This window comes from Gekko japonicus, unplaced genomic scaffold (genome assembly GCF_001447785.1).
Source record: "Gekko japonicus isolate JY-2015 unplaced genomic scaffold, Gekko_japonicus_V1.1 scaffold34, whole genome shotgun sequence".
Classification (NCBI taxonomy): domain Eukaryota; kingdom Metazoa; phylum Chordata; class Lepidosauria; order Squamata; family Gekkonidae; genus Gekko; species Gekko japonicus.
In genome coordinates, this window is record NW_015173673.1 from 756,072 (window position 1) to 780,002 (window position 23,931).

General features: G+C 40.6%; 1 protein-coding gene across 4 annotated transcripts in view; it reads left to right on the forward strand.

The window, feature by feature from the left end:
- WNK1 (WNK lysine deficient protein kinase 1) overlaps nucleotides 1-23,931 on the forward strand; it is a 144,660-nt gene that overhangs the window by 53,284 nt on the left and 67,445 nt on the right. For all 4 annotated transcript variants that reach the window (XM_015422877.1, XM_015422878.1, XM_015422879.1 and 1 more), the window contains exons 2-4: nucleotides 6,835-7,007; nucleotides 10,388-10,608; nucleotides 12,439-12,596. In XM_015422877.1, coding sequence (XP_015278363.1) covers nucleotides 6,835-7,007; nucleotides 10,388-10,608; nucleotides 12,439-12,596 — 552 coding nt within the window. The remainder of the gene's footprint in view (nucleotides 1-6,834; nucleotides 7,008-10,387; nucleotides 10,609-12,438; nucleotides 12,597-23,931) is intronic.

A 23,931-nucleotide genomic window follows, 5' to 3' on the forward strand; every position in this document is an offset into this window, starting at 1 on the left:
AGGAGATCTTCCCCCTACCTTTTGTCCTAAGCAGTTGCACTAAACAGACAGAGAGTGGTATACTCTGACCTGTGTGTGTACCATCGTGCCCAGGTGGTTTTGTGATTAGATACTATCTTTTAACTCCATGTTCCACAGATCCAAGGAGATCTCCCCCCACCTTTTGTCCTAAACAGTTGCACTAAAAAGACAAAGAGTGGTGTACTTTCAATGTCTATAGAGTCCTTGACATATATATTTTTAGAACTAAACAGTGGTGTAGATCGGACTCGCTCTTTATGGCCTTTGGCCACTCTGATATGGGTAAGAGGGTAATGAAATCTATGTTCAGTAGATGGCTGAAACAATGCATTCTGTTAGCCTGCCAGGCAGCCAATATCCCTCCCCTCAAGGGTATTACAGCTCACTCCACTAGGAGTGCAGCCACTTCCACAGCCCTGGAAGCCAGAGCTTCCATAGAAGAGATATGTAGGGCAGCTACCTGGTCCAATCCTTCTAACTTTATCCACCACTACAAGGTAGACAAGTGTGCATCTTCAGAGGATTAAGGGTATTTAATTTTTTTGCCCACCATGGGGACAGTATGCTTTGTTACATCACCACTCATGTGGGTCTCCTTGTCCTTCCAAGGGAGAATGGCTCATTGGTACTTACCATGAAGGTCCATTCTGCTTGGAACCAAAGAGGAGAACTGCCCCCCCACCCCAAATGAAAGACAGAGGTAGAGGAGGATGGAACAATTACAGAAAAAGGGGGAAGTTCCCTGATCTGGTGTTTGACTTAGTTGCTAGTCTGGGTTGTGTTGTGTTGCTGTGTTTCTTTCTAAGTCTTTAGATTATGGCATGGGCTATGAGACCTATGGAAGTTGCAGGACTGAAAGGGGAACAGAGGAACTCCTCCCCTCCAGAACGACAGAGTTGGACTTCTTGCCACCAGAAGTGGAGGGAAGGGAGTTCCCTCACTCATCCAGGTCTCCTCATCAGTTCCAAAGAGAATGGACCTTCACTTTGAGTACCAATGTGCCATTCAGTATTAAAGATGCCCTGCAGTCTTTGTTGAATACCTGTCAAACACAGATTTCCAAGGAAATAAACCAGTCCTGGTTTCAAGGGTTCTTTTATCTGACATCTACATTTAGTGCCTTTCGTACAGAAGTGCAGGTTCCATGCTGTGTAGTGTTAATTTCTGTTAAATTGGCTTGTCAAAAAAATTTGGGTGGAAAGGAATGAACAAAACTGTGGACTTCACTCATCTACTTGAGTTTATTCGGTGTTAAAGGGGGTTGACAAAGCCCCTGAAGTCTGCCATCTCAGAAGCATAGTGTTATCCATTTTCTAGATGATCCTTTGTGAGGTCATTAATGAAAATCATTTTAATTATCCACAGCTATTAAAGGCTATATACAAACTTCTACTACAAAACTTATTTTGTTGTGGACTTATCTATGATTAATCTTGCAGGGCAAATAAATTGGCTTTGAGATGCAGTGGGGCATGGTTGAAGTGTTCTTTCATGTAGTCCTGTATTTTCTAAAATGGCCAGTCTGTGTTGTGTGTGTTTTGCATCCACCAGTGTGTGTTCAACATTCTGGTGTAAATTCAAGTGTATTATTTTACTTTCTCCCTCAAAGATTGTGTAACAAAGTCATCTGACACATCTATAGAGAGACAGGAAATCTCTCAAGTCAAAAATTCCACATTTTGATCCAAACATAAAATGGACTTTCACTTAAAAAAAAAAAGTGATTGGCCTAGTTTTACTGACTTGCCAGTAGTAATGAATTTGTAGTAGTGGATAAATGTTGTATTTGCTCGTGAAGAAGAGCTGAGAACGTTTGAAATTTTATTTTAATTCAGGATCAGCTCTGAGAAATCAGCAAGTAGTAAAATGCATGCTATGCAGCAAACATAAAATAAGTGAACACAGGTTAAGAAGGGGGGCAAGAAAAGTAAAACCCTCATCTAACAGACAGAAAGAATTACTGGGATGTAATCAGTCACCTGCGTATCCCGCATGCCCGTAGGCAAAATTTGGCAACTTTGTGTGTTATCTCCTGAGAAGAGTCTGCAAGGAGGAGAGAGACAGAGAGTTGTTCAGATTTTCCTGGTGTAGATGACAGAATTGGAGCAGTATACTGTTCTCGAATGTCACTGTAGAATTGGCAATGCAGCAGAACGTGTTCAGTGGACTCTGCTTTCCCCGTATGACATGGACAAAGCCGTTGAGGAAGCAGGACACAAAGGTATCTGCCTTCCAGAGGGGCTGAAAGTAAAGTATTAAAGCGTGCCGGGGGTGATGATTCTTCGGTACTTGGTGAACTCAAGGGATCTAAGATTACCTGCTGGTTGAAAACGTTTGGCATGCTGCAGGATAACTGGATATTTCTGTATCCATGTCCTATCTGATTGTAGGGCATGGTCCTAGAACCGCTGTTTAATTGTTTCTTTTGCTTGTTGATAGTCAAGATGTAGTAAAGCTTGAGGGGAGAGGCTGTGTTTCCGGAGTTTCCCCTCCACTGCTCTTAGCTAGGCTGCATGGTGGCTGTTGACGAAGACCTAGGGTACTAGACCCACTAGACTGAAGATGAGTTCTAGCTAATAGGTGGATGCGAGTAGTCACAGACGTGTCTCCAAGGAGATCAGCCTAGCCTCTAGTCTGAGAAAGGGTATTTGGAATACATCGCGGGACACCAAAAATTGTTCATAGGAACTTAGATCGTACTGCTTCCAGTAGGTGCCTTTTAAAAAAAATAAACACAAAGCTGGGGACCGTACAAGTGCTGGGTGACAACCTTTCCTTGGAAAATGTTGATTGCTACAAGGATAAAGGAGGCCCCTTTTGTGAAGTGGAATCTCATAATGGCGGAGGTTGCTCTGTGGGAAATTTCTGCAATGTGCAGTGTCTGAGCTCTCCAGTGTCCAGATTACTGGAAGCCTATGCCAAGATATTTGAAGGTTTTTGTTTGTTCAGTGCTGTGGCCCACAATTTGCCATCTATGATTTAGGTGTGTGTTGTTGCTTTTTTGGTAAAGATGAGGATTTTTGTTTTTTGGTAGTTTATCGCAAGCTGCTCCTCTTTGCAATATGCAGTAAAGGCACAGAGTGCTCTCCTAAGGCCTACTTGTGAATGGTCTAATAAATATCATTTACAAATCCTAGCTGAGAGAGTTGTTACTTCAGATCATCTCTATACAGCTATAACCAGTTGAAAGTCAGAAGATGTTCTGATTGTGAAAGTGTAGTCCACTGCATCAGTGCCTACTGTTGCATGTTTGCTTCTGCTTATAAAGTAGCAAAAAAGCAGCTTTAATTCTTCCTGTATGTGTATATTAGCAATACTTAGTGAAGGATGGCCGTAGGGCAGGTATTCTCCATTAAGATACTGTCACAACATAGTTCTAGCAGTGAAATTTGATCTTCTGGAAGGCATAAATAGTTCTAGTTGTTAACTGTGGTGTTGTGAGGCCCTGGAATTGCTTGGGGTAGTTTTCTTTGGGGAAATACAGCCTTAAGATTGCTCAGCATTCTGCATGGAAGTAGTATGTGTGCATCAATTTGATACTGGAGTTGGATTTCTGGAAAAGTTGAAGTTTTGTTGGTGAGTACAATGTATTTAAAGATTAGCATGGCTGAGCAATAATAGGAAAACACATTAACTGTTAACAAAAGGAGGGATTAGTTCTGAAGGACAATGTCAGTGGCCTGGCAATAACAAAAAAAACACAACACTTTAGTCGTGTGCCTTAATAGTGCGATAACGCAGATACAACCTGAATTAGGGTCAACCAAGTACCAGTGATTTAAAGCAACAGATTATTGCCTTACCCTGTAAGTATTTAGGACTGTTTATTTAGATTGGAAAGAGTTTGCAGAATGGTATCCTGTTTTGAAGAGCCCTTGGTGACTACCTACACATGCCAATTTTCCTTTCCACAATGGCACATATCTCTGTTAAACTGGAATGAGTTCTTATAGCATATAACATAATTCTATTTCTAGTTTACTGGGATTTGCTGTTTTTCCTTTGAGCGCTGAAATTCCCTGTATTCCGTGCTATGTTAAAATCTTACATAGCTACGTCTTTGGCCTCAGATCTTGTCAGGCATGTTCTACCTGCTTTCAAGTATATCAGCTGTAAGGCCTTGATGCATACTTTTTTCCTTTGTTTAAACTGATGCTGAAGTTCTCAGGGAGTTTACTTCTATACATACTAATGCATTCTATATTTCTGTGCTCCTACAGTACAGCAGTAGACAGTCTTGGGCATTTTTTCATCCTTCTAATTGAGGACTGCAGGATAGTCAGAAGTTGCTGTGGAAAGCGCTATATGGGTTTAATTTTTTACCTCTTAGAACACACATTGAGTGGAACCATTAGTATCAAGGTCAGTGCTTTCTGACTGGCGGCAGTTGTCCAAGGTGAAAGTCTCACTATCTGTTGCCTGGTATTCTTAATTGTAAAGCTATAGCCGCTCTGACCAATACTGCCTTCATTTGAATAATGGCTCTTATATTACTGGTAGGAAATTAATTGCTTGAATGTTAGAATATATGGCAACCACTTTAATCATAGTCTAAATTGTTTCTTACATTTGGCATTAGTAATAAAATGGTGCCCCCCCCCCCCCCCCCCAGGGTTTCAGGGATGTTTTACTCATGACTTTTCTTGCAAGACTGTTCTTTCCATATATGGAACTCATGTGCATCATCATAAGAATCCGTGTCCCTGTATAGAAATTTTGCTTTCTGCTTTCTATAATTCATGCCTCCTCCTGTGATTACATTCTGATGACATGTTGTGTTTCCTGTTGCCGGACAAATGGTCCAGGGCAGACCAACTGGCCGGAGAAACTTTATAACCATGCCATATAACCACACATTCTTTCACACCTCTAAGTGGAAGAGGCAGACCTGATGGCTCTTGCCTCTGCCTCACATGCAAAATGTCACGTAGCCGATGAAGTAGCTGGAATTTGGGGTCACCTGACGGCAGGAGGGGCCTCCAAACTCCTAGCCATTCCTGTGTTGCAGCTATGGCAACCAACAATGGACACACCCCATTCCCACTCGCAATTGGCTCCTGGCCAGGGCTAATTTGTGACTGGAATTGGCCTATAACTGGTCATTCCCTATGGGAGAGACTCTCTCTCTGTTCTGCTCCTGTTCCCTCTAATTGTTTTATTCTACCTGGAAAATGCTGTCTCTCTGGGAGACAAAGAAATGTTTTGTGAGCTGAGCACATGGTTGGCAAAGATGGGATTTCTTCTACTCAAAATCCCTTGGTGCTACTCTGGACTGTTTGGATTTTCCTGAACTTGGTAAATATGCATCTTTTACTGTGTAGTTAAGGCAAACAGCCCTAGCCTTTCTTGTTTTGAAATATTTCATAGTTTACTTGCAATGCTCTGGACTGAATAAAAAATTATTCTGATTTCTAACCTGTCCTTGATGTTGTAACTGGGATTCCAAGTCTATTTCCTGTGCCTAACTGACCACAAGCTACCATAGAGCATTCAGTGTGCCTCTCTGGGAATGAGGTGCTAATGTGTTAAGCCCTAGATGCCAACTGAGATTTTGAGCCTCTAATCTCAGGTTGGGAGGGGAATTATTGTAGAGGTTCTGGTGGCATATTGTTCTGAATCCAGAGAGGGTAGCCTACCTCTGTGGGTTGTTGTTTAATGTACTGAAAAAGTACAGGATTACCTCTCACCCCTGGACAGGCGTGGGTGGGTTAATCCTATACAGTCCCAATCGTAGCCTCCAACTGTATATACATAATGTATTTATTTCTTGTATATAGCAAAACCTTCTTGTAGGAAAAGTGTGAAGAGAACCAGTATGATGTAGTTTTGGTTTTGGAGCAGGGAGACTCATTTGGATCCCCATTTAGGTGATGAACCTAACCTACCTCATGGGGTGGTTGTGGATGGGGAAGGATGGATAACCTCATCTGTGTATGCCACCTTGAGCTCCTTGGTGGAAATGTGGGATATAAATGTTGTAGTTTTGGGTTTACTTAATTCTCATATCTAGAAGAGCTTCTAGTTCAGCATCTATAAAGGTGTGGCATGTGTGTGTCAGAGAGAACTGGTAGTTTAGCTAATCCGATATCTCATAAGTAGAAGCTAATTGTGATTTATTTATTCAGCTATAACGTTTAAGGAACATTTAGGCCAGTTGTTGGTCTCAGTCCCATTGTTTTGAGCATATGGAAATTGGTAGCTTTCCCCCATAAGACTGAGCAGTCATGAAATATGTTAAAGCCTTTAAGAATCTTGACATTCGTTTTTAGGAATGAACTGTAGTTTCAAACATTGGCAGTGGATTAGTTAATGCGAGGAAGCTAAACTCAGTAATTTCAGAGTTGGATAAGTGGTTTGTAATAAGAGTTCAGAAATGAATCCTCTTTTAGTTCTGTTTAAAAGGCAGAAGAATATCTGTAAGCATCAAGAAACTGGGTGAACTGTGACACTCTTCTCTCGTCTTTGTTCTTGAGGGCAGGACTTGATGTTATGAGGGGCAAGTAGCTTTTACTATTCTGGTACCTCTTTTCCCCATTTTTCTAGTATCAGGTATAACATGGCTAGACAACATTGGCTTTCAGAAGTGAATGCAAAAAATGCTGCAACATAGCACTTCAATGCATTATTCTGTTAGATATTACTAGAAAGTGGGTAGAAAGGCAGGGTAGCAATAGCCTGCATTTTTATAGTGTTTACTTCTCCTCTAAAGAGGCAGAAGCTTCAGGTTTTCTACTTGCTGCCTGGCCTATAGATGAGGTTTGATTTCTCTTCTTTTACATTGTTCATATGTTCCTCTCTCATTTTCTCTTTTAGGATCGGAAGTTGTCCAAATCTGAACGGCAGCGATTTAAGGAGGAGGCTGAAATGCTGAAAGGGCTTCAGCATCCTAACATTGTACGGTTCTATGATTCCTGGGAATCAACAGTGAAGGGAAAGAAGTGTATTGTTCTGGTTACAGAGCTTATGACATCTGGCACTCTGAAAACGTGAGTATAGTTTTGCTAAAGCCCTATGTTAATGATAAACATGTAAATGAAGATATTAAAAATAAGCGTATTCTATTAACACAGGCAAAGGTCTTTCATAATTATGGAACAACTGATTAGCGGGCCCTTAGTGAGAAAGAAGCTCATCTGCATGGCTCTTATTTTCCCTTCTGGCATCTTAAATTTATGAAACTCTTGAAATTGTCGCCAACACTGTACTGTGAAAGAGGAGTATAAGCGCCTTTGAGAGCTGAGTTTGGCAAGCTATATCATGCCTCCAGTACAGCAAATGCTTGACATTCCAGGCTGCAATTGAGCTCTGCAGCTGCAACTTGCCATCCTTGTGGGCTGAACTGAGGAAAATAAGCAGCAAGGGTGTCCTCTAGTGTTTGGTAAAGCATTTACCACTTCCCCCGTGTTTTGAGTCTATTAGTTGCCCTGAATATATTTGTGCACCACAGTCAAGGCATGGGAGGTCCAAACAATTAAGCTCTGTTCAGAACTAGAATCCCCGAACTGTAGGCAATTTTTTTGTGGAAGGGTATAGTGAGGAAAAGCCTTTGAATTCTACTAATGATGGAATAAATAAATTATGGAAATGGGATATAGTCAAACCTGTTCCATTTTGTAAGATCTGATGTCCAAAAAAGGGCATACTTAGAAAATACATTTCTTTCCCATTGGGGAATATTAGATTTTTTGGAGGGAAGCTTTTGCACCCTCAAATGCAACTTCCATTGGATAACCACGACTTCTGTTTTGACCTGTGAGGGCTATACACAACATGTAGTTTGCTAGGCTGAAGCCAGTGTATGAGTTATATACTGTAGCTTGCCAGTTGCTTAAAAGACTTCACCGTTCATGTAGTTTGCATCCGTGAGTTTTATTGATCCTGGTTTTATTAAGCTTCGTTTTAAAAGGTATTGCTAATTAAAACATAGATATTTTCTAACATTTACCTTGAATAGTCATGATGATATGTCTGTGCATATATTTTATGGCTAAGACTAGAATAGTATTTCCTCTCACCTTTCCAAGTAATCCAGTATCGCCTAATCAAGGTACATCCAGGATATGTAAGCCCACGTATCCATCAGAATTCCAAGCTGCCTTTTTTTGCTGTTTGAACAACTGTAGTTAAATGAATGTGTACTATCTGTATGAGCTGGGCTTCAGTTTATAACGCAAAAGCTACCATACCAGATTTCAGGGAAAATTGAGAGGTGGCTGCTGTTAGTCAAGTATGTACAGAGTAAAGGTGCCTAAAAGTCCCAAAGAGGCATTAATAATTTGCATCAAGTGTGATTCATTGACTTTCCCCTAAATGCATTTTCTCTTTCTCTCTATAACAGTTGCATTATAATTACTGTGTATTTCCCTTGATGAGAAATTTCTGTTATCTGAAAGTCTTTAGACGCTAATTCAGTATATGGTAACTACCATACTTGCCGATTAATCTTTCTTATTAAAATCAGCTCTTACTTGCGTGCACTACTTTCATATTCTTAATGCTGAGAACACTGTTGTACTTTACTGTTGCTTTCTGTGGGTGACATGGGGGAGGGAAGGGATTGCAGAACATCAGCTCTGAATGAAAAGAAGTTTTTGTTGGGTACTGAGTGACAGCTATGAAGTCATTGTAGCAACCACTTAGCTACTGAAACATTAATCAGAGGAGCCCAGCCAGGATCCTCGGGTAAGGTTTAAACTTGCCTTTACCTGACTGATGATCAGACAAATTAAAAGCTCCTGAGGACCATGATGTTCCCACAGAGTGCTTGACCTTGTCTGGCTGCAGCTGTACGGATTGTGAGAATGGCACAATCACCTTCTTCTACATGGCATGTTCTTGTCCTGGTCTTCCCCCAATGTGCTTTTTTTCAGGTTATCTATAGTGTGTGTGGCTGCTTCCAGGGTCATTCAGGCATTCTGTTCATGTTGAAATAAAAATCTGGAGAAATAAAGAAGCAATCATTCTGTGAATGACCCGATAATATCCCAGTCATATGCCAAGAAAAATTATTTCAAACTGTGGGGCCATCACTGAATAAAGTTGCTTCAGCCCGAGGATGCAGTCTGTGGCTTTAAAAAACCCTGTATTGACAGACCTGTTTGCCTTCCAGGGTTTCCATGGAAGATTCAAAGGGTGCTCCCCAAGTCACCATCCATGACAGGTGTTGGGGGGGGGGTTGTTCTGTGTCTAGATTGGATGTCACTACTACATGATCCCACAATGGATGTCATGATTACTTTTCAGCAATTCCATGCATGTTCTAGCCATTGCCTATCTGCTTCATTACAGGGGCATCTCTTGATGAAATCATTTGAACAGCTGCTAGTTAAGAATGATATACTACGATTTCTGTAGTTCAAAGGAGGGACTTTTAAATTGTGTTACTAGTGCTAAACCTCCTGTGAAAACTACCCCATTAAAGCATTCAATAGATGGTGTCAAAGGGAAATTGGAGATCAGCTTGGAATAAGAGTTAGGATTATTTTCTATATTCTCCTCCACACCTCCTAACAGTTATAGAAGAGAGGGGGTTGGGGAGGGACTAGTCTCTGGCTCTTATGAGACTGTTTGCTTTATTGGCTCATTTGCTTCTGTCACATCATTCAATATTTTTTTTCATGCCCAGTCTGTGAGACACATGCTTAGAGGTAGTCTGGCTCTGCTTTGGCATCTTCACTTGAATTCTTGGCTCTTAAAAGGTGCTTGTCTGTTGCCAGTTCTCTTCTCTTTTAAAGGCTTTGAGCCCAAGCTGTCGTCTTGGCATGACTACTGTCTTTTCCAAAACATTTTTCAGCTAGCTTCACTTCTAAAGTCTTTTGTAAACAGAGCATGCACAAGGAACATAATTCATAAGTTTAAACAACTTGGTTAATAATGTAAATCTGAATGCTTTAGAAGGTCAGAACAATTAAAGTTTTAAAATGCTCTGCTGTTTTGTTTCATGATGTATCATTAGAATGTACAGAAAACCCAGTGACTGCTTTGTTAAAAAAAATTGGTTGCCCATGGAAATCCGAATGATATACTTTTAAAATGACTGTAAGGGTTTGGTTGAAAAGTTGTACCTCAACTGAACATTCTAGCCTGTTAGCTTAATGACTGACGCAACTACTGCTGGTTATGTTCCAGTTCTTTGTTGTCCCCTCTGCCCCAATGTAAACCTTACTTTACTAATCAGCTTCACCTACGACAATAAAGGACAGGCTTCCAGTACTAATACTTTGCTTTATCCAGATTTTAGCCCATTGAATGTGATTGATTGTTACTGTGTCTTCCCTAGGTCTTTATGGTACACTCCTGTAATTTAATAACATGAAATCAGAGAATAAGCTTGAGGCACATTTTTATTCTGGTTTCTCTTTTATAGATACTTAAAAAGGTTTAAGGTGATGAAAATTAAAGTGCTACGAAGCTGGTGCCGGCAAATACTGAAGGGCTTACAGTTCCTGCACACGCGCACACCTCCCATTATCCATCGTGACCTGAAGTGTGACAACATCTTTATCACTGGCCCTACAGGATCCGTCAAGATAGGAGACTTGGGTCTGGCGACCTTGAAGCGAGCTTCTTTTGCAAAGAGTGTAATAGGTAAGGCTATATTTTGTTCTGGCAGCTCTGACTTGACGATTTGGGTGTTGGTAGAACTTTACACTCACATAAAGTAGAAAATCATCCTTGAAACCATTGACGACATTGGCCTTGTTTCCAAAAAAGAAAGGGGGGGGCAGCACCTGGTATTGGGAATTATCTGAAAGAATCATAGCAATATAGACTTTTACAGTTTAGCAGAACAACTTTGATAAAACCAAAGTAATTGTATTTTTGGCACAGTACTTGACAGCTGGGATTAAGGGAGGGGGTACATCAGTTTGACTCATTGTTTTTGGGGGAAAGGATGTAAAGCATAGTCTCTTACCTAAAATTCTTGGGCTGTTGCATTTAAATGTTTCAAATTATATTACTTATAGCAGCTTGTAATCTAGTCAGAGACAACTGAGGATTGGTTTTAGCAGCTCTGTTCTGCTATCCTGATTGTAAAGGATGCAGGCGAACAAGGGAGAAGGTGGCCCTTTTTAGTCTGCACCTACCTTATTATTATTTTTTTTAAAGAATGCAATCAGTGGTTACTTCTGAAGGTCTGTATCAGAAGTTCTAACACCTAGCTTTCCAGGGGTACAGATTCATATTCACTATGATCTTGGCTATTGTCACAATGAAACATTTCCTGCTTTCCAGCCAGGCTAGGGACATTAAAAGCAGGTGGAAATTAAGAGCATTCAGTGGGAAATGACAGACTTCCTGAACACAGTCTCCTCTCCATGTGTTATGATGAACTCTTTCAATTGGGAAACTGCCACTTTCTAAAATTTTGAACAGTTGCATTAGTAAAATTATTTTCCAATTAAGGCTGTGACAGTATTGAACATCGAACTGTGGGAGGGAAAATATGAATTTAAAAACTCATCTGTAAATTTGCCTAAAATCTGGTTTGCCTGCAGGAAATAACTCTTACTGTAAACGTGCAGGTTCTGGTTCTAAGTATCCCTGATCATGTAGTGCACCTTCCCCTCTTATGGGAATGTGCATTGATCTGATATTTCAGGGATAAACACATGACCGACAAATTTGTATTTAATTCAGGATTTGTTTAATCTCACGCTCTGTGCCTGTAACTCAATCTCTCTATATTTCTGAGTATTTTTTGCCTGTAGGATGTCCCTCACTATTGCCTGTATCTGCAGTAGGCCTATAAAATGTACTGCAGGTGAAATGGTAAGTATATGAAAAGGGCTCTGGTGAGTGGCCTTTGCAGTACATTTTAAAAAAATTTAAGACGACTTTATTCATAGACACAGGTTTTTCATTGCAAAGCCTTGTTTAAAGTGACACTGTTCAGAATAAATGGAGTGTTACAGGTCAGAGACTAGCTGAGGACTCTTACCAGTACTAATTCTTTGCAGCAGAGGGCAGACTGAGCATGCTGAAACCAGCACTGTGCCTCCTTTCTCGAAGGGAGGAAAGGTAAGTAAGGCTAACAAGTATTTGGTTCGCAGCCTAGCTAGTCTTTCACTTTATTTTTCTCCATTTATCTCCATTCTGCTACTCAACTTGTCCTTGTAGGATAACTTAAAGCTTTCTATTTTGGCTCCGATTCTCTTCCGTTATATCATATCTAAATGGTGAACATATTAACCCCCCTAACTGTCAGTTCCTCACTTCTTACAAAGGCCTTGCAATGGAAGACCTATGGAGTACCTTGATAAAACAGAGTGACTGAGGGCACCCTCCCTCTTCTTTTTGCCTCCACTTCTTCTTTTCTCACAGGTCTGCCCGTCCGCTTCCTTCTGCGGTGAGTAACGCCAGCAGCCTCTGCTCGCTTTGAGACATTTAGAGTCTGAATCGTTCTTTTAATTTAAGGTACCCCAGAGTTCATGGCACCCGAGATGTATGAGGAGAAATACGATGAATCCGTTGATGTATATGCTTTTGGAATGTGTATGCTTGAGATGGCTACGTCTGAATATCCTTATTCTGAGTGCCAAAATGCTGCGCAGATCTACCGTCGAGTGACCAGCGTAAGTCTTCTCTACCTCTCTGCCGATTTGTAGAGCTCCTGCCACAGCTAACGAAGGATGGCAAGCTGGATAGCTTCGCTCAAAGCAAGAGGGAAATAAAAGGAAAGTGCACACACAGGGGAAAATGAGGAAGCTTTCTTTTCCTAGCTTCACCTAAAGCGGGACTAAATCCTGAATACTGCTCAAAGGGAAGAGAAACATTGCCAGAAGTTTTAACTCCTTTTAGGAATCAGATAATTAATCCGATTGTGTCTTGACACCCTGTTTACATTCAGGTAACGTTTAAATAACAAGGTATTGTACAAAACCAAAACTCTGTTAAGGTGTGGTTGGACTACAAAACATTAGCTTATTATGCTAGCTTTTGATCTGAAGAGGTACATTACCGAATGAAGGAATTCTAGCTATGTATTGCTTGCCTAGACTTCAGATGTTTGTTTAGACCAGTCGTTGTAAATAAACAGTTTGAGATCCAGTAAAAGGTATCAAGTGGGAGAATTTTGCATACCATAACTAGCTGGTAAGTAGGTGAGTAAAATATTAAGACTAGCAGACTTGCAGATCTGTCGTCACTGATTGCACAACCCACAGTTTGACCATTAATTTGCAAATTATTGTTCTCTCTGTGTCCCATGTGTGTATGAATGTGGAGTAAGGGAACTGCCACTATGCAACAACTTAACACTCATGAGGCCAGGGTGCATGGAAAAGAGTGCCCAGTCTTTCTAGTTGACCTCTGCTGTGGAAAGTAATTCTCTCCCATTTGTTCACTGGATGTGATTGGAGCATTCAGCCTTTCAGGATTCAAATGGAACAAAATGGTACGTTCCAGAAAAAAACTGTGTGTTGCATCTCTGCCTGAGTCATTGCTCTGGGCTGGCTTTCTTCCAGTCAGGAGGGCTTGTTCAGAACAGTAACTCCTACACACTGAAATAAACTTTCCTGACAGTAAACATGAAGAAAGTGTTCCTCAGCTATCAGGTGTTTGGGAAAGCACTGGTCTTTATATATATAAACACTGAGATTCAGCCTCTGTTGTCCCATTCCTTGGATCTAGCTTTTTTAAATAAAAAGAAGCATGTCATCTGATTTTACTAATGTGTGATCAGAAGAGAATAATTTCTCCTTCCTTACTACATTACTCATTTTTCAGCAGCCCCCTTGCATAGTATATTTCTTTTGATATTTATTATAGAAATAAACCTCTGAATGTAGGCTGTAATGTGTATAGGAAGTTGTCATCTGGTGTTCATACTTAGCGTTACCCATCTTAAAAGTAGAAGCCAAATTTTTAGATCTGTACCAAATCTAGGGATACTTAGTGCAGCTTTTCTTTTTAAATGCCCCATTAAAGTCTCCTTCACTGTTGCTCCTTTCTTGAAAACTTCATTTCCTTCAGTAAAAATATTGAAGCTGTCTACTCTGATCTCTACCACAGTCAAGACTACTCATTCCTTTCTCTCCAGCTACCACTTCTCCTTCTTTGGTCTGTCTCATGGTGAAGACTACCCTATCTTAAGTCCTTCACATGAGTAGTTAGTATTCCTTCCTGGCTCCTGGTTGTCATCATCACCCAATTATCTTTCATCTTCACCATCTAATTAACCTGTTGTTCTCCTGCTGCTGCTTCCATACTGCATTCAAGCACAGCATCATCTCCTTCATTTCCCTTTGAATGACTCTTCCCCTCTTGACTGAGAGCCAATTTGGTGTAGTGGTTACGAGTGTGGACTTTAATCTGGCTTGAATGGGTTTGATTCCCCTCTCATCCACATGCAGCTGCTAGTGTGACCTTTGGTCAGACACAAGTTCTCTCAGAGCTGTTCTCTCAAGAGCAGTCCTTGAAAGAGCACTCTCAGCCCCACCTACCTCACAGGGTGCCTGTTGTGGGGAGGGGGAGGGAAAGGAGATTGTAAACTGCTCTGAGTCTCCAAGTGAAGGGCAGGATATAAATCCAGTCTCTTCTCTTCTGCTGCTGCTGCTGCTGCAGTCTGATTTCACTTTGTCCCCAAAGTCCTGGAATGTGCTATTTACTCAAGTAACTTTTTCTTCTTCACCTCCTCTTGACTCTTCCATCTAGATTCTAGCTTCTGCAGTCCACTGATATTGCCCTTGCCAAAATTGCTGTCTCCTTACTGATGGATCCAAAGTCTTTGCTGTTGTCATCCCTATTGAATTACAGTTGATTAACCTCTTCTACCTGGCTGCCTCCATTACTCGTTTCCATGCCTGTCCTCATCCAGTTTCTTAGTTCATTCAGTGTTTCCACAGGGCAAAGTTTTCTCTCTGCTTGGGTTTGTTCTCTGCCACCTGCTATTTCTGTGTTCCTGTATGGCCATGTCCAATACCAGGGCATTAAGCACCACTTATATGCTGATAACATTCAGTTCTGCCCACTTCAACTTCCCCCCTCTATCCAGTTGTGCATCTCTTGTTGTCTGATATTTCTACTTGGCTGTTTCATGAGCCTCAAGTTCAGTATGCTCAAAACAGAAATTTCCATCTGTCTTTACATGCCAGTGTCTCTATCCATACCATTTATGCAGCCTTGGTTTGTTTTGAATCTACCCGTCCTTGCAGTTCCATAGATGGTCTCTTGCTCCTCTATATACAAAATTTCTAAAATACAAACTTTCCTCTTTGTTCCCAAGATGAAAGTCTCAGCTCATGCACTCCTTGACTACTGGAACCTTCTCCTTTCTGGCCTTCTGTTGTCACACCTCAGGCTGTTGCTGCCAAAATAATTCACCCCTCCCACAGCTCAGACCATGTGAAACTCCATGTGAAATCCTCAGTGATCCTCTAACTGTTGCTTGTGGTTTCCTTGAAAGCTCTTGATGGACTTGCTGCCTCTCCCCACATTTCCCTTTTATGTACCTGCTTGTCCTCCCCCACTCAGGTTCACTGCTCCCTTAAATAACACAGTTTCTCCCTTATTCTCTGTGTTTGCTTGGAATTGTCTCCTGGAATGCCTACAAGATACCACATTTCTCTTCCAGTTCTTCCTCAAAACCCACATTTTCCATGGAATCTCTCCTGAAAATAAAGCATATAATTGAATACTTTTCCAGTCTACCCTTTCTGCCTCCTTCCTTCCATCTCTTTCTTGCCTCCCCTGTGCTGAATTTTAGAATGTAAGCTCCTTGAGGCAGGGACCAGTTGTTTTGTTGCAACTCTGTAAGGGATCGTATACATTGTTGGCACTATATAAATGATAACCCTACAATATTAAAATGAGAAATAAATTCTGTTAGTGTCTGTGTGTGTTCCTTTTAACCCATTGAACTGTAATACTGAGCTTTCTACTTTGGACATTCTTTCTCACCTCTTACACTGACTTGCATTGGCAAGCTTTTTCTCTCTTACTGCCCTCCTTAATTAGGGAGGAAAAACAAGTTAACCTTAATTCCATGGCTAAGCCATTGTAGAGCAGCAACAAAAAATGGTGCCTGGTGACTGGCATGTTGGGGGCTAGCAGGGAGGCTAAGCCTTTTGAAACAAAGGAATTGGCCTGCTTTGGGTTGCAATAGAAGTGGCACTTTAGATTTTATGTGTTTTAAAGTGTTTTAACACTTTTATGTAAGCCGCCCTGAGCCTGTTTCGGCGGGGAGGGCGGGGTTTAAATCCAAAAAATAAATAAAATAAAATAATGGTGTTTCAGCTAGGATCTGGGATTCCAAGATTCAAATCCGTACTCTGCCATGGAAGCAAGCTGAGTGACCTTGGTCCAGTCCCACACGCTCCCCCCAACTTACCTCTCAGGGTTGGTGTGAGGATAAAATGGAGGAGGGGAGAAAGTTGTAGGCCATTTTGGGTCCCTCTTGGAAAGAAAAGCGGCCTATAAACATAAGTAAATGTTAAAAGCACCAGGATGTTTAAAGGAGGACCATAGTTATTAGCAATTCAGTTGCATGTAATTCAGGGTAGTTGTTGGTGTCCTTCTAAAATTATGCTTTTACCTTCCTGTATAAAGCCTCATGTAAAGGCAAGAGAAACTGCAAAGATATGAAAAAACCAGAAATCAAACATTGTCGCTTTGACTTGGAAAAATTGGCCTTCATACTTGCACCACCAAAAGTAAATATTTTTACCCTGGATGAACATATTGAGTAACACAACTTCCAGGCCACTCCATAAGTATGCAGAGCACCTGGGGCTAAACTCTCAGGTATGCTGAACTCCTGCATTTCCATACAAATGTGTGCAAAATATCAGAGTTTAATTGCTAATCTCACAGAAGTACATTAAATACTCAACCTTGAATGAAGTCATATTATTTAGGCCTTTACTTGTTAAAGGACACTTTGTCCTTGAGTTTCCTGGACCTTTAGTGTCTACCGGACTGTGTTTGAGAGTAACACTTTTGTTCCATGACCTTTACTGTGATGCAGGTCTTGCTGTATTCGCTATGAAGCGTCCTTTCATTGTTTCAGGACGTCTCAGTACAATTCATCCTTATTTGTTTAAATGGACTGAGACATCTTGAATGCCCAGATAAGATGGGAGTGTACGCACAGACTGTGCATTGGAAATATAATGGAATCAGATACCTGTTTTGGAAGAACTGATACACATATATTGAATAACATAAATATTTCTTAAAGCACCAGGCCTTATAGTTCCAGTATTCATTTACTGATCACCCCATCACTTGCCAGGCATTCCATGTGATACATAAGAGATCCTAAATGCTGTAACATGGTCAAAGGGTCTGTTATAATATGTTTTAAGGTAGTCGGCCTTGTAAGCTCCAGTGTTTAGGAGGGACAACAGCAGCATTCAAGGGTGTAGCATCTTTAGATGTGTTGGGATGCAGAGAAGGAAGGAATATTTGTTATCACTTGTACATCCTTAATACAAAGTCCTGTTTCATTCCGTTAGAGTATTTTAACTTGTGAGATTAAAAATGTGACCTGGCCTTTTTGTACATGCATAGAAGCTTTGAGCTTGTTCTTAAAAGCGTGAAGCACGTATATGAAAGACACTGTACTGGAAAGCATGTTTTATAGATGTCTCTGAAGAGACAAAGACTGCTGGGCATTACTTAAATACATTTAAATTGCCCCAAATTAGCACGAGTCTGTCACAAATTTCACTGTAAGCATTTATCTGTGTTGGAACTAAATAGAATCTCTACTTTATAGTCATACAGACTATCTCATATTCTGGTGCTATTTAACTTGCTCATTAAAGTTCTTCATATTGGCGAGGTTGGATGATCTCATGCCTTAATTTGACTGTCATTGTGAACAGATGTTTTCTTGTTTGGTGTAGTGGTTAATTACATGGACTCTAATCTGGGAGAACCGGGTTTGATTTCCCACTCCTCCACTTGCAACTGCTGGATGACCTTGGGCAAGCCATAGTTCTGTCAGAGCTGTTCTCTTAAGGACAGTTCTCTCAGAGATCTCTCAGCCCCACCTACCTCACAGGGTGTCTATTGTGGGGAGGAGAAGGGATAGGAATTTGTAAGCCGCTCTGAGACTCCAAGTGAAGGGCGGAGTATAAATACAATCCCCCCCACCCCCGGTGAATGTCACTAATTGGCAAGGAGTTCAAAATTAATATATTCTGTTTAAGAGGCAGGCTACGGATTAATTATTCCATTCCTCATCACTTTCATTCATGCAGGTTATCGTTTGATATAAGCATCTATTACACATCAAACACACGATCTTGCCTAAAACATGATACTTTCAAGTTTTGCGCATGCAGCTGGAATCCAAGTGAGATCCTCAGAATAACAGTAGCAGGACTGATTCAAGATTCCTAGACATACTTCAGAGTTAGAATAGCCAAGTTCTGTCCTAGCACCCAATCAAAATAAATTGTAAACCTGGTAATGTAGCGGCAAAGTGGTAACAAAATTTCTCATGAAGTAGAGGTTTTGTGTGCCATGTAATACAGGTTAGCACAGTTAAAGCTGTCTGCACTGAAGTGTAGGGTCTATAGATTCCAGTTTACTTAAACAGGAAAACCCCCAAATAGGAACTTTTTAGTTCAGTTCAGTGACAGTTCACAAAGGAAGAGTCCACTAGATTGTTTCATTGCTGACAGTTTATAAGATGGCACACAGTTGCAGTTCCATTATTTGGGTGTACTGTGTCAATGATAAACGAATAACACAAACTAAAGATTTTGATTCTTTCCAAAATAGGCATACTCATGTTATATTTATTTATTCTGTTACTTCATTTATACCCCACCTTTCTCCCCAGTGGATGACCCAAAGTGGCTTACATCATTTCCCTGTCTTCTAGCTTCCCCTTACAACAGCCCTGTGAGGTAGGTAGGCTCGCAGTGTCTGACCGGCCCAAGGTCACCGAGTAAGCTTCCATGGCAGAGTGAGGATTTGGACCTGGAGTCTTTCATTATATTCAATAACATTTTAGTCTAGATATTGAGGAAGGTGTTGCTGGGTGCCATGCTGCCCTCTGATGCGTTTCTTAGTGTTGACTGACTTATTTCCCAGAGCATTTCTTGCCTAAAGCAAAAGGCAGATGTGGCTTTTGTTTATCTCATTGTTATAGGAGATGCTTCAGAAGACCCCAAAAAGTATTACGTTTTGAGTCTGCAGGGTGTCCCTGTTAGGAGGATGCTGTGTTTGGAACCTCCTACTGTAATGCTCTATGGCAGCCATTTTGAAGTTGGCTCCACCTAGTGGTTGCCGTTTTCTGACGACACCCAATGCCCACCTACAGGCTTAACCAGTTTGAGGATCCTTGAGTTGACAGGTATGCCCCTGTACTTGAATGAGTTACTTTTCATGATTTGGCACTTAATATTTGAGTGGACTAAAGCAAGTTAAGCATGCAAGTATCATGGATTAGGTCAGTAATCCATGATACTTGCATGCTTAACTTGCTTTAGTCATGAGATGCATGAAGTAAATTAATTGCCTTCTGTAGTATCCCCTTGGGCCAGTTGAGATATAGGTGCTTTAAAAAGAAATCTTTTAATGGTTTGTAAGCAGCCTGTGTCTAGCTCAAACCAGTACTAAAATCGTGTAGCAAAAAAGTAATGGGGATTTTCAAAAGAACATTGTTTGTTCAACTTGACTCTGAAGTCCATGTACCAGAGCAGTTCATTACAAAGTCTAAGAAGGCATTAAAGCAGTTAGGGTAAAATTCCTTTCTGGGTTTGTATTTTAATCAGCTTCTAGTTTGGAGGAAGGTCTGAGGACCATCCAAACATTTATTTATTTACTTTATAGCCTGCCTTCTTTGCTTACAGCAGGTCACACAATATAAAATGTTAAGGTGCATATGATGTCCAGTAAACAGTGCAACAAGTCTAGAAATACAGAGTTAGAAACACAATGAAAAGACAAGGTATCAGATATAATACAAACAATGCAGAAAATGGAATTGAAAAAGTAGAAGACAATACAGTAAGAGCAGGATAAAACATACTAAACATTGATTGCAATCCTATTGCTGCCTCCTCCTGAATCATTCATTTATACTACAGACCTGGTCCTTTTATAAAAATGCTCTCACGAATAATTGTGTTTTGCACAATCCATGGAATGATAGAGTTGGGGAAGCCTTCCTGGCCACCTCCTTGTATCTAGCAGGCTCCAGCTGCAGCACCTTGATTTTTCAGCAGAAAGATGTTGATTGCTGCAATGCAGCTGTTCTTGCCTGAATACCACTTACGGTGAGTAGGTAATGAATCAGTGTGGCATGACAGTAGAATATAATCTTTCTGGGCCAAGGATTTAGGAAAGGTGAGGGGCTAAGATGTAAAATGTACCTTTCATCTTGAGCTGGGGTGTGTGTCTACATTTGACTATCTCGATTATATTCTGTAAATCTCCTCTAGAATGGACACTTTAGGGGCTTTGTTAAAGACTGTGTAAATTATGGGTGAATTTCCATTATTTCCAATTCTGTCAGAGTAGAATCAGTAAACAAAAAATGGAGTGTGTGACACATTATCGTGAAACAAGCAAACTTCCTAAATTCTTTACTTGGATTAATTAATTTGGCAGAATAGAGAACAAAATACAGTTGACTTGCAAGAAATTTTAAGAAATCAAGGCATATCAATTCCAGATATATTCTCTTTAGCCTGCTGCATAATGCTGTGGTGAAATCTGGAAAGAACTATCCTGGGTGTTGGAAAAAAGAAATGGGGGAAAAATGATCCCAATCAGCCTGAACTGTGAAGGGAGGGTGAGAGGGGAGGAGCCCTGACATGCTTACCTGTTGTGTGGCATTTATTGCGACTTCACAAGGGGCTTCGGCAGTGAAAGCGGACTTCTCAACAGAACTCTGATCTCTACAGACATACATACAGGATGAAGGAAAGCAAAATGATAAAAGAGGAGAATATGCTTCCTTCAAACCTCGATGTCTGCTTGCCTTCTGCTGTGCGTTAATTGTGGACTTTAACAGTCCCTTCTAACTGTAACCTTGCTGTGTGTGCACACTCTTGTGTGGCTTGTCTCCTGATGGATATTACAAAGAGAGATTTTTGCCCGGTGTTTGTCATCATCAATTCCCACTGTTGCTGCTGTTCTCACAAGGACTGTGCTAAGGAGGTAAGGATTTCAGTTATAGTGGCTTAATTTGTTTAGACCCAATAAAGTGAATAGGAGTTGCATCGCTTTACTAAATAATTCTCATCTTTAGATCGGTTTTTTTCTTTTTCCTTTTTGCACTTTGTGGATTAAACAATTGCAGTCCTAGTTTTGTGCTTCAGAGTACGTGGATGTGACAGTTCAGGAACGCAATTGAACTTCATGATTTGTGTGGATCTTAATTTTTTGTATGCACATTTGGATGCACCGACACAATAGATAGCTGTAGAAGAGAAGTAATTTCAGGGGCAGCATAATGATGTAAGAGGAAGGAAGTGAAGGAGATGTCATTTTCCACTGGCACAAATTGTGTCTGAATTGGCACTGCCAGTCTGAATGCAGTTGCAAGCTTCAGCTCGGTGGTGGTACTACTTGTGTCCTCTGCATGAAATATTATGCTGTTAAAGCTGACCATCTCTTAACGGGGCACAGAAAACACCAGAACACTCACACTTGACAAATAAATAGAATATTAAGTATTAAAAGTTACCTCTTATCATTTTTTAATTCCACTGCTTGGTTGATCAGTGAACGGTCCTTCTTGGTTGTGCCGATAATGGTGTATTGCCCTTCACCTTGTTGTTGACTTGCCATTCTACATTGTTGTGAAAGAACGCTTAGACTTTGGACATCTTATGTGCTGCACTGATGAGCAGTTCTGGTGGTATGAAAGATAAAGAGAATAATTTGGTTGTGAAGTGTGTTAAACCATGGACATAGCAAGTTATGTATTTTAAAAGGAACAAATAATATTAGCTTCAGAGGGTGGCTGTGTCGGTCGGTAGTAGAACAGCTAAATTTTGAGTCCAGTAGCATCTTAGAGACCCACACGATTTTTTGGGGTACAAGCTGTCAAGAGTCAAAGCTCCCTTTGTCGGGAGCTTTGACTCTCGAAAACTTATAACCAAAAAATCTTGTTGATCTCTAAGGTGCTACTAGACTCATATCTAACATAGTATCAGCCGCAGGATCTTTTGCAAAAAGTGAGCAGGGAACACAACCTTTCAATCCAGGGGATTGCCCGTGTTAGGAAATGTTGAAATTAGTCAGTGGGCTCTTGCTAAATACTCTGCTTATTTGGAAATCCGTTCCTTTTGCCAAGCTGTTCCATGAATGCTGACTGCAATGGATTTTGTTTTCAACTGTTAGTACATTTATGAAAGACAAAGCTGGTAGTCCTCTAGTTATCAGTTATTTGGGGAAGCTCAGTAGTATTTGAATTATCCTGAGATAGAATAAAACATCTGTATCATTTGATACATATTATAATCACACTACATATTGTGGGGTGCAAAAAGCAAAAGCCTTTTCTAAATCCCAGAAGGGTAGTTATGTTAGTTTCTCTACCCATGCCCACCCCAGTCACTTTGTGTCATCCTAAAAATTAACAGATTTATGATGGGACTTGGAGCCCACTTCACTAGACGTATGAAGTGTATTCTCAGTTGGCAGGGAGATATGACATGTCTGTTAAGATATTAAATTTTAGTTCAGCAATTTCATGCTGGAGTCTCCCTTTGAATTTCTGTTCAGTGATGGTGACTGCCAAGTCCCCAACATCTCTGCATGAGCACACGTGTCTGCTAACTGGGGTACAATTCTGGAATGGGCTCTTGTCTACAAGAGTTTTGCCACAATGGTTTGGATCCACCAGAATGTTTCTGTGTCAGAAGAATTTTTATCCTTGGAGTACAAATTTCTCACCTCACTTATCCTGTAGCCCAGAATGTTGTTCCTGGAGGTCCCTTTTTCCTAGAGGGGAGCATTGGGAGAACAGTCTAGACTGCAGTGGAAGGGGGGGAGGAAGGAAAGTCATGGTCCCTGGGCAGAAATGCTTCAGTGAATCCAAGCCAATCAGTCTGATAGTTAAGTTCTCCCAAAGCTTACCTTTCTAAATGGAAGCAAGGAATTAAACACGTTAAAGGCACAGTTAGAAGATTTCTTATTTGGAAATGTTCAAGCCATATTCTGAACTTTCCCAGGATAGGTTGGACTGTAAGAAAACATCCTTATTTTGGTTTACCTGGCATATTTTTAGGGATGGGATACATTTTTCATTAAAAAGATTGCTTTTCTTAGTCTTTGCTTGCATAGCTCTAAGTGTGATGTCGTCATGTAAAATATTGGTCTGAATTTCTTCTCTTTCTCATTTATTTCATTGTATATATATGCCCAGTTTCTTCTTGGGCCAGTTTCATGTCCAATTTCATGCTCCACAATGTAATATTTGTAATGGCCTTGAATGTAAATATGAAATGTGTCTTAGTGAGTCAACCATTGCCTAGTTGGCTGTTGGAGAGGAAAGTCAGTATATTAAGATGATCTCACACTAGTATAGAATCAGTGTGTTTTTTATAGTGAATATTTATAGAATTCTTTGCTTCAACCCCCCAGTTCTTGCAGTTTACAGCTATGTAAATGTACATAAATTTGCTGAGCTTTTGCATATTTCCTATTTGCTGTTGAACAGAACTGTCAGGGAGGCTGCAGAATTTGGGATTCTGTGTTCAGTTTTTGAGAGGAACTGAAAGAGGTCTTGTAATGGATAGAAGAATAAAGAGGAAATAGCACGGAGTATGTTAGGAGGAGGAAGTTGAGCAGGGTGTACATAACATTCTTTGAATTATATCTGTAGAGTGGGGTTTATAACAAGCAGTTGTGCTGATGCTGCTTCAGATATTTCTTTATGACTGAGAGGAGTAGAAACTAGCTTTTTTTTAAAAAAAACTGAGCTTCTCTTGCTCCTACGCA